This window comes from Cucurbita moschata, unplaced genomic scaffold, assembly GCF_002738365.1.
Source record: "Cucurbita moschata cultivar Rifu unplaced genomic scaffold, Cmos_1.0 Cmo_Scf00049, whole genome shotgun sequence".
Lineage (NCBI taxonomy): Eukaryota > Viridiplantae > Streptophyta > Magnoliopsida > Cucurbitales > Cucurbitaceae > Cucurbita > Cucurbita moschata.
In genome coordinates, this window is record NW_019268565.1 from 747,568 (window position 1) to 760,010 (window position 12,443).

At 39.9% G+C, this 12,443-nt stretch overlaps 2 protein-coding genes across 2 annotated transcripts; both read right to left on the reverse strand.

Annotated features, from left to right (window-relative positions):
- Positions 1 to 2,913: 2,913 nt before the first annotated feature.
- Positions 2,914 to 10,165, reverse strand: LOC111435450 (villin-2-like). Its single transcript, XM_023072825.1, has 21 exons — positions 9,877 to 10,165; positions 8,277 to 8,427; positions 8,004 to 8,103; positions 7,755 to 7,823; positions 7,343 to 7,579; positions 7,081 to 7,258; positions 6,854 to 6,986; positions 6,576 to 6,735; positions 6,334 to 6,484; positions 6,151 to 6,251; positions 5,902 to 6,060; positions 5,759 to 5,827; positions 5,621 to 5,689; positions 5,280 to 5,546; positions 5,053 to 5,200; positions 4,952 to 4,962; positions 4,597 to 4,863; positions 4,038 to 4,100; positions 3,719 to 3,962; positions 3,416 to 3,621; positions 2,914 to 3,332 (listed from the first exon to the last, which is right to left on the reverse strand). Exons 2-21 carry the CDS (start codon positions 8,330 to 8,332, stop codon positions 3,219 to 3,221), a joined length of 2,802 nt encoding a protein of 933 aa, XP_022928593.1. The 5' UTR covers positions 8,333 to 8,427; positions 9,877 to 10,165; the 3' UTR covers positions 2,914 to 3,218.
- An 832-nt stretch (positions 10,166 to 10,997) lies between these two features.
- On the reverse strand, positions 10,998 to 12,001 carry LOC111435542 (DTW domain-containing protein 2). The gene has a single exon (XM_023072948.1). It carries the CDS (start codon positions 11,836 to 11,838, stop codon positions 11,080 to 11,082), a length of 759 nt encoding a protein of 252 aa, XP_022928716.1. The 5' UTR covers positions 11,839 to 12,001; the 3' UTR covers positions 10,998 to 11,079.
- Positions 12,002 to 12,443: the final 442 nt, after the last annotated feature.

Genomic DNA, 12,443 nt, shown 5'->3' on the forward strand with positions numbered 1-12,443 from the left:
ATTTTATTTACTCACTTTAAATTGAGTATCCGTTTCCCTCCCTTTCCTGCTAGGATTGGGAATCATGTATTTTACATATCCATACGATTGAGTCCTTGGGTTTCCGAAATAGTGTAAAAGGAGGTGATTTTGATCATTACTATTTGACTCGGACCTTGATGGCAGCGGACTTGCGATTGTGCGGCACTCACTTTTCAACGATAAGTGAGCTAAGCCTCTGGTCTCGGTTTAAGAGAAGGTTTTAGAAAACGAGGGCAGAGAGAGATTTTCGAAAGAGACGTTATATAAGCAAGCAAGAGAGTAACAACCACGGCTCACAGTATATAACTTTGGGTAGGGAAAAGTTGACAAGTTAGAATATCACAACAAAACAAAGAAACTGACATAAGATCATATAAGTCATATGATATTTAGAACTAAAACATAAAACAACAACTAAATCTATTTAACGCAAAGTAGGTGTACACATGTTTGGTTGGGTTGGATCGGAAAAATCTTTTGAGTTAGTTGGATTTGTGACCTGACCAACCCGAGTTCACGTCCCAACCTAATTTTTGGGTTGAGTAGGGTTGGATTGTAATTCTATTTTTCACAATCGCCTTGTGATGATAGCAGACTTGCGATTGTGCGGCACTCATTTTCCAGCAACAAGTGAGTTAAGCCTATTCGTTCTTGCGTCGCCTACAGCCAAGCGACGTATGCTCGAGCCTCTGGCCTTGATTCAAGAAGAAAGTTTTAGAAAACAGGAGCAGAGAGATTTCAAAAGAGAGTTTTGAAACCAAAATTTGAGAAATTGAAATGCGTGTTGCATGGGAATGTAAGCAAAAGACAACAATAACGGCTTACTACATATAACTATCGAGTTTTCAAAAAATTCAATCCAAGCAAAACCGAAAAAAATAAATCTAACTCGACCTAACTTTTATAGTTTAAGTTGGGTAGTTCGGGTTGGTTGAATTCTCATACAAAGCCTAAAATTAACGAAGAAATTAGTTATTTAATTTTATTTTTTAATATATATGGAAAAAAAAAAAAAAACTCTTATAATATAGTGAATAAAATAGGGGAAAAGGACATTAAAATCCTCAAATTGCTTCATTGCCCTTAACTTTATCTCTAATTGTCTTTTTACCCCTCCAAACATATTTTGTGATGGTTAAGGTACTAAAAGACAATTCGATATTTAAGATTATCTGATAAAGTTTATCGGGCCTATTAATTTGTCATATAAAACATTTTTGAACTTTATTTATATATATATATATATAAAGTGAGGTGAGACGGGTGGGGATGGAGACAAAGAACATAATCCACGTTTACAGCATCGTTTAGTTAACTGTTAGAAATCTCTCTCTACACATGTCTCCCGTTTAACGAAGATTGTTCGCCCCATTTGAGGTAGGTCTCCACGAGTTTCTCAAATCAAAAACACCTAATTTTTGTTTTAATTTAATTTTCATATTATGCAAAAATAAATAAATAAATAAACCACATATTATTATTATTTTATTTTTTTAGAATAATGGGAGCAAAAAGCAAGGAAGAAGTAGAGCCAATGAAAGCCTAACTTTATAATTAATTATTATTATTATTAAAATGACATAAAATATGGAAATCATATATTTGGTGGTTGGATATTGTTTGTGGTTGACAGCCTCACGGACTAATATAGTCCTTTTCAAAATTTCACAAATTACAAAAAAAAAAAAAAAAAAGTTATTATTTAATAAACTAATAAATTATTAAATTAAAATTGATTTAAAATTTGTAAAAGAATATTAATATGAAGAAAAATTACAAATTGAGATTAGTTTTTTAAATAATAATTTAAATAATGTTAAAAAAAATTACAAAAATGTAACTAAGAAGCATACTATTGAACAAACTATTATTTATTTAATATAATAATAATAGTGTAACAATCTCCCTACTAGAACAGTTCAGCTTCTAAACCATGTTTTGTTCTGCTCCCTAACCATACCTAACAATGTTTTTATGTCTTGTTCCGCTCTCTAACAAGGTTTTGTTCTACTTCCTAACCATGTTTTCATGTTTTGTTCTACTCCCCGCCATGTTTTCATGTTTTGTTTGACTCCCTCACCATGTTTTCATGTTTTGTTCTACTCCCTAACCGATGTAGGATCTCATAGATAGCGTCACTCGTTTCCTTGTGGAATCTCATAGATACCGATAGATAACGACACTTGTTCCCTTGTGGAATCTCACAGATAGCAACACTCGTTCCCTTGTGGGATCTCACAGACAGCGGCACTCGTTCACTTGTGGGATCTCACAGACAGCGGCACTCGTTCCCTTGTGGGCTCTCACAGACAGCAACACTCGTTCCCTTGTGGGATCTCACAGACAGCGGCACTCGTTCCCTTGTGGGATCTCACAGACAGCAACACTCGTTCCCTTGTGGGATCTCACAGACAGCGGCACTCGTTCCCTTGTGGGATCTCACAGACAGCGGCACTCGTTCCCTTGTGGGCTCTCACAGACAGCAACACTCGTTCCCTTGTGGGATCTCACAGACAGCGGCACTCGTTCCTTTGTGGGATCTCACAGACAGCGACACTCGTTCCCTTGTGGGATCTCACAGACATCGGCACTCGTTCCCTTGTGGGATCTCACAGACAGCAACACTCGTTCCCTTGTGGGATCTCACAGACATCGACACTCCTTCCCACACAGACAGCGGCACTCATTCCCTTGTGGAATCTTACAGATAGCAGCACTCATACAATACTAAACACAGTTATTTGATTATAAAACATCTTATTCGTCCGACATCTTAAACATCCTATTTCTAAGCATCTTAAACAAAATCTCCGATCAAACAACCCTAAAAGATAGCATTTTTCACTCTCGGTATCCGCCCCCCATCATAAAAGAACTTGTGAGCACATAAACTTAGCAGAAAAACAAGATTTCATTTCTTTCTGCCAAAATAAGAAGATCAAAAGGCTCAAATGACCTCAAAACAAAACAAAGAATAATCAACAAAAGAATTGTAACAGCCAATGCAGGGAGGGGAACAAAGAAAAACAAGGAAAAACAAAGAACAAACAAAAAAACCACTCATCACCCTGCATCACAATCAACAAAACAACCAAATACTAAACAAAATTGCAAGAACCAGCCATGATGCCTTGTCACGAACATGGATGTCGGAGTTCGAACGAGCCAACAGCAAGACACCACAATACGTTCATTCTCTAAAACAGATCGAACTTCTTCTTCTGCATGTTTTGCTTCCATTTAGGCAGCTTACTGAATGCTTCTTTCGTTACGCCGAATATCGTCTCGAACTCTTCCGGAGAAAGATATTCCTGAGAAGAAATCAACGACATTGAATGAACCACTAACGAAACCATCGTAAACCCCGGAAAAATTTTAACGATGTCGGACTAACCTCTCTTCGTTTGAAGTCGATTCCAGTCACTGGATTCTCCGACTTCGCTTTTAGTTGATCATAAGTGTACGTGCCAACAACAGGTTCAGCATTATCTTCCTGTCCCCCGTCGTTTTCAAATGAAGGCGAAAAAGTCCCTCCGTCCTTGTCTTCATCATCTTTACCATCCTCCTTTTCGGCTTGGAAATTGTCATCCTCTCCTTTCCCTGTCATTACCCAATTATGTCGTTGGTATGAAAACGATGGATGTCTATCTATAAGTCGAATGGATATCTATCGATAAGTCGAACGAGGCTTGCTTACCCTCATCTGGGTGTGGACTGCGATTCTGTGAGGCAGGAGGAGAATCAGAGCCTTGCTTCTTTTCAGCTGTAAGAACATTAGAAAGTGCAGCTACAGCAGCTGCCCTTTGTGAGCCTCCGCCTTGACTACGGCCCGACGACCTCGTAGCAACAGGTTTCGGCTCAGAGGATGAATTAAATGCAGAGTTTAAAGCAGCTAAAGCTTCACTTCTTTGCCTAGGTCCTCCTGATGCGTTAGTTTTATCCTGCAATAGCAATATGTTTGATGTTTGCAAATTCATCGATCAAGAAAAAAGCCTGCTCGAGCGTTGAGCGTTTACCTCCGCAGCGTTGCCAATTCCAAACAACAGAGAAACCTTCTTCTGGAACGAGTTACCTTGAGTCTACATGGACGAAGATAATTCAAAGGTTAACAACGGAGTAAACTAACCCTTAGTGTAACAGTTCAAGCCCACCACTAGCAGATTAGGGAGAGGTTTCTACACCCTTGTAAGTAATACGTCATTCCTCTATCCAACCGATGTGAGATTTCACAATCTACCCCCTTGGGGACCCAGCGTCCTCGCTAGCACACCGCTCGGTATCTAGCTCTGATACCATTTGTAACAGCCCAAACCCACCGCTAGCAAATATTGTCTGCTTGGTCCCGATACGTATTGTCATCAGCCTCACGGTTTTAGAACGCATCTACTAGGTGAAGTTTCCACACCCTTAAAAGGAATGCTTCGTTTCCCTCTCCAACCGAGGTGGGGTCTCACATTTTTTTTCACGAGCGAAGCATCTAACCAAGTTTTCACCCATCAAAGAAATTTTTTTGACGAAATATTAGAAGAAATAAGAAGTATACTGAGAAACAGAAAGCAAAATGGCAGCACATACGATAGCTTTCGTATTATCCCATGAAAAATACGTCGTGAAGAACATCGGTTCGGTTCCCTCAGTGACTTTGTAGAGTGGTACTTTTGGGGGCAAACCCTCCAGAGATGCAGCCAATTCTATGTAACTCTGCCCAATTTCAAAGGCGTTTTGCTTTTCTTTCGAGTCGACCAACTGACCGATCCATACGAACACTTCCGCGTGTGTATCGAGAATCAACACATCCTCCGTCAAGAGATCATCTTGAGAGAAGTTGAAAACCTCCTGTACCTGCAGAAACTCATAAACAAGAATAACTACAAAACGCTTAAGAAAGCATCCAAACCGATGCATAAAGACAGTCCGGTCCAGAGCTCACCTGAAATCGTCCTGAAACATCGGTCAAAGGAAATCGATATCAATATAAGAACTAATTAGGTACACGGTAGAGAACGTATTATCATTATAAAGAACTGTCACCTTTATTCGATGAAATCGTGTATAGGTGCGGGTCTCGAACGATATCTTGAGCTGCTTTTTTGCTCGTATAATTTTGTTTTCCGCCAAGAGCCGACCAGAAAATTGAACTTTCGGTACCTTCTTTAGCGTGTTTCAAAGTAACGCCCGGCTATAACGTAAATAGGAAGGATATAGTTAGCCAATTGTACAGAAATCGAACAAACATCTGCACAGCACGAGCTGCGAACCTTTAAAAACTCGGCAACTTTCACAGCGGATTGCTGCAGCTCGAACGGACATTGACTTCCGTGCCATATGAACAAAGAAGACGTCGTTTGCAGGACAAAAGAATGGCCCGAGTCCAACGATGTTGCCACATGATCAACTTGCACTGCTTTATTGTTGTGGACAGAAGTTCCAGAAATCTCAATGAGAGAAATATTATCTGCACTATATGTTTCATCCGCCAAGCCCTTCTCTGCTATCCATTTCTTGTAGCCGGCACTAACACCGCCCTAAAGAGCGTATCGGTTAAAAAACCCGAACTCGTAAACCTGGATTCTAACACGAACTGTTTAAAGCTACGTACCTTGAAGAACACCAAAGGCTGGAAAAGTGCAACGAACTGTGGCGGTTCTTTACCCTGAAAAACTCGACCCTACCGAAGTACCAATATAACATGTCAACGACGATAACATAATTCTGATCTAGAAAAGCAATTCAATACCTGAACAGGTTTCCCCTTAAGCGCGTTTGACATCGAACTTGCAAGACGAGCTGCTGTTGTTTGGTCCTCCTGACATTGAACAACATGTTAGGCAATGATTAGTACCGCCCAACCATTTTTTTCGGCACGTGGCCAGAGCTTACCTCGACGCTATCCTTTCCGTACCAAGTGTACAAAAGATAATCTTCCTTCCTCTCACCGGAGTGGTAAGCGTAAAGAATAATATAACAGTCTCCGCTATAGAATTTACCGACGTCCTCTGAAGACACCGGAGTTTTGGTGTCCTCATTGACGTACCATACCTACATAACGAAGCACGAGAAAAAAAAGTAATGACCAAATTCATGTAGTTATCCTCAAAATTAACGTGAAGAAGTAAGCTCGGACTAAACCTCCATCTTTCCACCGCCCTCCAGCAACGGAGGTACGTCCTCATTTGCTTGTGTACTTTTCGACATCCCCTTAATACCAACGCCTTGCTGCTTCAATAAAGCTAGCAGAAATTTGAGTACCAGAATGAATAAGTCGAGCCCGAAGTACATTAGGTACACTTTTAAGTCACAAATGACACGTACCTGCTACCTTTCCTCGTCCTTCCTCAGCTCCAGCAGCTGCAGATCCGGCTGGCCAGGAACCGAAATTGGATTTGAAAGAATGCGTCTCATAACCTTGAATAAGTCGTGTTATTTGTACCGACCTCGGCCTCTTTTGATTAGTAACGAATTCCTAGAAAAGTACAGGTAGCGAAGAACAGATACATTTAGATCCAAATTTAGTGGAATATACTATCTCGGATGCTATACTGCTACTCGAATACCTCAGCAACTTGGTTCGCCATTTTTCTTTCGTCGACTTGCGTTAACCGTCCAACCCAAACGTATACCGCAGAACCACAGTCGAGTAGATAGCATTTGTTATTTTCTAACAATGATCTGGAAAGTTCACCTTGAATGATACTCGTTTTGCCATCAGCTATGCTGCATGCGTCCGAAAACTAAATGAGTAGCGTGTCGAGTTTGTTTTTTCATGCTAAAAACGTATGATATTCTCACAAAACATGTTAGATTCGAGATTATTTTGTCTAATGTCTTGTACCTATAGAGTTTAGGAGGTGTGGCTTCTGCAACCACGTCATCGTCCGTGCTAGCCTTCTTTCCGATAGGTGCAAAACCACCAAAGAGGACCCAGAACTCCCCGGAGTCCGACTCGGTATCCAACTTCCCGTCATCTAAAACAGCAAACAAAATTACACGATTAAGAAACTAAGGAGGAACTTTAAAAACGTCGACGTGTTTCTTTAGACGAGCGAGAAGTTTGCATACCCACTATTGCAACATCACACACTCCCTGGTGATACTTTTCCTTCAAATATTGAACCACTTCCAAGGCCTTGGCTCTTTCTTGGATATTGGAATTAGCACCATTGAACTGATATATTTTGTCTTCGGTGTCGAGGATGAACACGTCGTCGTGATTAAGAGAAGACCGTGCAAAAGGAACCTGCATTATCGAAATGAAATTTTGATCGTAGAGAAATAACGAATTCAAAAATATACACGAGTTCATATGAATCGAATCCCGTGCCTGTTTCATCTTAACGACTCGTCTTCCTTTGCAGGTATATAACCGCGTTTCAAATTCTTCCTCCTCGTATTTTCTAAATCCAGATGCAACACCTCCTTCAAGCGGAATTATACACGGTTTGAAGTATGATAAAAATTTGTCGGATTCATGGCCTTGAAGCTCTCTATGCTGCACTGCACGTCCGCCGAGAGCTGCATCTAACTCAACAGATTTTATTGCAGCAGTCCCGGATTCATCCTACGTCAAAAGGTCGAGAAATTTAGGAATTAATCTTTTAAAACGAAAAGAAAAATGCAAAGCAAGGTTTCTTGAGGATTCATATGACAATTTTGGTCCCCTCAAAACGACATCAACAAAGATCGAGTGATTTTAAACAAACAAAACTTCATCGAGACGAGACGAGAAAAAACACCTGACTTGTATCTCTTCCAATCCAGAAGTGTATATCAAACAAGAACGAGCCACTTTTGTTTTGTGTCGTCTGCAATAGGAAATGTTCATTAAAAATACAGTCCACGAAAGAGACGATTTTCACAACGTGATTGCACAAGCTTTGGTCCGATGAATCGAGCGACATTATCATAGCCAAGTCTATTCAATGCGATAAGACGTTTTATACAGATACTAGAACGGTACTAGTAGTAAATAAGTTGAAAGCAACCTGCAATATTATGTAGCTATCCCCCATATAGAATTTTCCGTAATCGGTCTTAGGCAACGGAACAGGCTGAAAATTCTCAATTCGCCAAATGTCGGTGCCACTAAAAGATGTCAAGTTCAACATGTAACACTAGAATCAGCGTGTTCGATATCGACATTAAAGAAGCAAGTCTAAATAAGATGCATAAACAATCAATAAAATGATCTTAAACTGTTCGATATATAATGAACGTAAACTCGAAACAATGCTTAACGCTGATAGAACGAAGGATACACTTTCTGGCCTACTCCTTGGAAAGCGGGATCCGAAACCTTTGTTGGGCCAGACATGTTTTAGTTCCTTCCTTATAATTGGATATAGTAACAAAGATTTGGTGATAGAATCTTAAACAGCCTTATCTCTCATCCAAAGATGCCACAAAGCCCTGTAGGAGAGAAAGTACGAACTCAAAATTGCATATCGTTTAAGCATTCGTAACTTCGAAAAAGATAAGAACATGTGTTTCATGGATGCGTCCGATAATTTGGCCGTGGAACATGGAAAATACTAGGCATGCACGTGAACTTACTTAACCCTGAGATGCGGAAGGCAACTACACCGGACTGCAGCCGAATTATACACAAATGTTATAGAATACACAGTCATTCAAGTTACTCGTGCCACTATTCACGAAACGTTTTTTTTAGAATACACACAGTCATTCAAATGTTATAGAATACACACACCGAACGGAAATCTTTATTAGTATGGAGATTTTTAGGCAAAACCAAAGGTAAGGCACGAGTGTCTATGCCTAAGGCGAACAAATATCATACCATTTTGAAAGAGATACGTTGTCCTAACAAATGGTTTAGAGTCGTGCCATAAATTTAGTCAGGTTCGTAGAATCTTCGGGTGTTGAAAAAAGACGTGGTGAGACTCAATAACATAGTCAATTGATCTCTATCAGAAAGGCGATATGCTCCAAAACAAAAGGAGTTAACCTCAATACGAGCTACATGGGTCCACGACTATTTGAGACTCGATGGAAATGCAACCGAAGTCTCACATTGGCAAGACATACATAAGTGATCGAACTTCCTCCCAATGGACAATATCACTTCTAGGAAATGTGGAGAGGTCTCTTATCCACGAGTGGTATTAGAGGCATGCCCTGATCTTAGTCACGTCTATAAAATTCCCGAGAACAATATGCCTCAATACATATTGCATACGCTCTATGAATAACAAAAAGTGCTCTATAACATCCTCAAATGGTTAGGCCGACCTAATCACGTAGAGATCCACGGTTGAACGAGGCGGAAAAAAAGCCATCAAGTTGCCTTAAGAGTAGTGTATTAAGTTTCCATTCTTCCAACACTATAGATGTCTTTATACAACCAACTACACAAAATCATATTACATTCCATGAAAAATAAAGATGGATGAACATTATTCGATCAATTCGCAACCGTATTGTGGCGATTACAATCAAATAATCGTTTAATCATTACAGATTAAGGAAAAGGGAACAAAGATTACATACAGCAATGTCCCAAAGCTGAAAAGAACATCAAACACAAAAGGGAACAAAAAGATGACAGACAGCAATGTCCCAAGCTGAAAAGAACAACAAACACATATGGGAACAAGAACAGCTATCAGATTCATTTCAAAAGGGCTCCAAAAAACACAAAGATCCCATCACATAAACACATAAGACTAAAGCTCCAATCCATTTGCAATACGAAACAATGCCAAAAGGGTAAGAAATGATCATGATCAGCACCAAAAAAACAACAATGTTAATCAAGAACAATATCAAATTAGGAAGAGATTCAAAAGGGAAATGGAAATGATCGATGAAATGGGGCAAATAAATTCATCTGAATACCTGAAATTCCTGAACTAATATCAATTCCGGCGAGAATGAGGTAGAGAAGTAGGCCAAAAAGACAAGAACAGAGGAGAAAATGAGAGAATTATTACTAAATATGGGTGAGGGTCCAAAAGAAATGGTAAGTTGAGAAGAACAGGAAGCGCAATGGGTATGAATAAATTATGAAGGGGAAGGAGGAGATTGTGGATAATGATGGTGAGAGAGTGGTAAGAGAGAAAGCCCAGAAAATTTGGGAGGGACAGTGGCTATTTAAGGCAAAGAACAGGTGACGTGGCCACCTGAAATGTTGGGTCGCTCTTGCTCCCTCATGGAACGCAATATTACTCTCTCTCAAATTAAAATATGGCCTCAAATTTTCTTCCTTTTTTTTTAAATAAATGTGAAAATGGTTTTTTAAATTTTGCAAATTAAATTATAAATATTTGAACTTTCAATCGTGTATTTAATAAATTTCTAAATCGTTCAATTTAATTAATTAATTATTTTAATACGGAGATTATGAGTCACGAGAATACGAGTGTATTGTCTGTAGACATCAATTAGGTTTGTTGAGAGTTGAGTTTTACGTTTTTGCAAATGCTTATATTTTATAAATTATGAGCTAGAGTCATTCATATGGTACTAATCAAATCTCCAGTCTCGTGAGAGTTTAAAAACAAGTTTTTCTGCCCAAAATTTTTCGAGTTGATTTCTTATAATTTTTTGGGTTTTGGAATAATTTAAATTCGAAAACTTTGTTCTTTAAGGTTATTAGATCGAATTTCGAAAGTTACATAACCATTAGGGTCTATTTGGATTAAATTTTGAATGGTTAAATAGTATGAACTAAAATCTTTGAATTTGTATTTAAAACACAGCGACCAGTCAACCATCATTGGTGGTTGGAGTGGCCGTCAGGTTGGGAGGTAACGATTGTGGCCAGTGGCACGATGACAATGGCAGCAACAAACAACAGTGGTGGCTACTTGCCGTGAGTGGATGTCACGAGGAAGTGGGAGGATATTTTGGTCATTTTCATATATCATGATATTTTGAGAATTATTTTATCTATGTATTTTAAATAAATAAAAAAAATTGTACAAAAATTAATAATAAACTAATTAATATCGAAAGCGACTAATATTAAATAAAAAGAAATATAGAGACAAAAATGGAATAAAACTCGAATTAAGGGACTAAAATGATAATGTTAAAGATTCATCTAATTTCATCCTCCCTTTCGCTCTTGTTCTTCGTCTTCTTCTTCGTCTTCAGCAATTTGGGCCTAGGGTTCATGGGCTTCAGGAACCCAGCCTGTAACCTAACCATTTCCCTCAAAACTCCGATCAATCTCACCTCAATCTCCGCCCCATCCGCCTCCATCACTCTCAAGCATCTCGCCACTGCCTCCATCGTGCTAACGCAACCGCCGTGCGGCTCCTTCCTCAGAATCAACTCCGAATCAAAAATGCTTCCGCCATCGACGCTCTCGTCGAAATCCAAGCAAATTCTCCTCGCGAATCTCGATAGAAACTCCTCGCTCGATCGCACCATCTCCTTCGCGTGCTTCCACGTCCCGTCGAACGCTATCAGAACCAGATTGGAATCCGGCGAGGATGAGGAGGTTAGGTCGAGTTCCGAGATGTTGATTGGCGGCGAGGAGTGAGGCGTCGGCGGGAAGAGGTAGACGGCGGTAGGCGATCGGTCGAGGAGATCGGAGAGGCCGGGCTTGAGGCGGCGATTGACGATGGTGGTTGCGTTTAAGAGGCATTTGGTGAGAATCGGTGTGGTGGAGAGCTTGTGTTGTGCCTCGTGAGGATGTTGAAGGATAATGATTTGTGTTTTGGTTGCGATTGGTGGAGATGGAAGGAATTTGCATAGGCAGACTGGTTGGGGACGGGTGCAATTAGGGCAAATTGACCGCCGTGCGGGCGGTGAGGACGCGGCGGAGTTGTGGTGGTGGTTTGTTGGCTCCATGGCCTATGCTACTTGCGGAAACGATGTCGTTCGTGCCTTTGCCTTCACGAGTTTAAAGGTTGGCGAAGGAGGACCCTTGAAGATTAATAGATTTTTGGAACGTTACATTTAAAGATTTAAAGACAAATAATGGATAAAATATTTGTTATGAATTGACATCTTGAACACAATATAACCCATGTTTACGTGCTAACTTTGCAAACAAGTTCAGCTCCAAAGACTTGTAACAGATGTTTGATGAAATGATTTCGGGTTTAGGTTGGATTCGTTTGTTGAACTTGATCCGGTTTGAGTTGGGTTCGGGTTCAAAATTCAAATTATTGGGTCAACCCGACCCAACCCGAAAACCTTTTAAAAAAAAGCCCAAGCCCAAGAGTCATCATTTGCGTGTGTCCCTGCCCTTGGCGCATCTGCACTATGTAGACTAAATAAGTGAAATGAAGTCTCGCTTTCGCACTTACAGTCTCACGCACGCACATCACAACATTTGTTTCGTCGTTTGTTGTTCGACTCTCTCTGTATGTCGTTGTTCAACTTCTCAGTTCGACTCTCTCTGTATGTCGTTGTTCAACTTCTCAGTTCTCATCTCACTCTTGTCTTGTTTA

Coding starts and splice junctions, on each gene's coding strand:
- LOC111435450 (XM_023072825.1), bottom strand. CDS start 8,332: ATGTCTGGCCCAACAAAGGTTTCGGATCCCGCTTTCCAAGGAGTAGGC. Junction 7,580..7,754: donor TTGGAAGAGATACAAGTCAG/GTGTTTTTTCTC, acceptor CTTTTGACGTAG/GATGAATCCGGGACTGCTGC. Junction 5,690..5,758: donor TTAAGGGGAAACCTGTTCAG/GTATTGAATTGC, acceptor GTACTTCGGTAG/GGTCGAGTTTTTCAGGGTAA.
- LOC111435542 (XM_023072948.1), bottom strand. CDS start 11,838: ATGGAGCCAACAAACCACCACCACAACTCCGCCGCGTCCTCACCGCCC.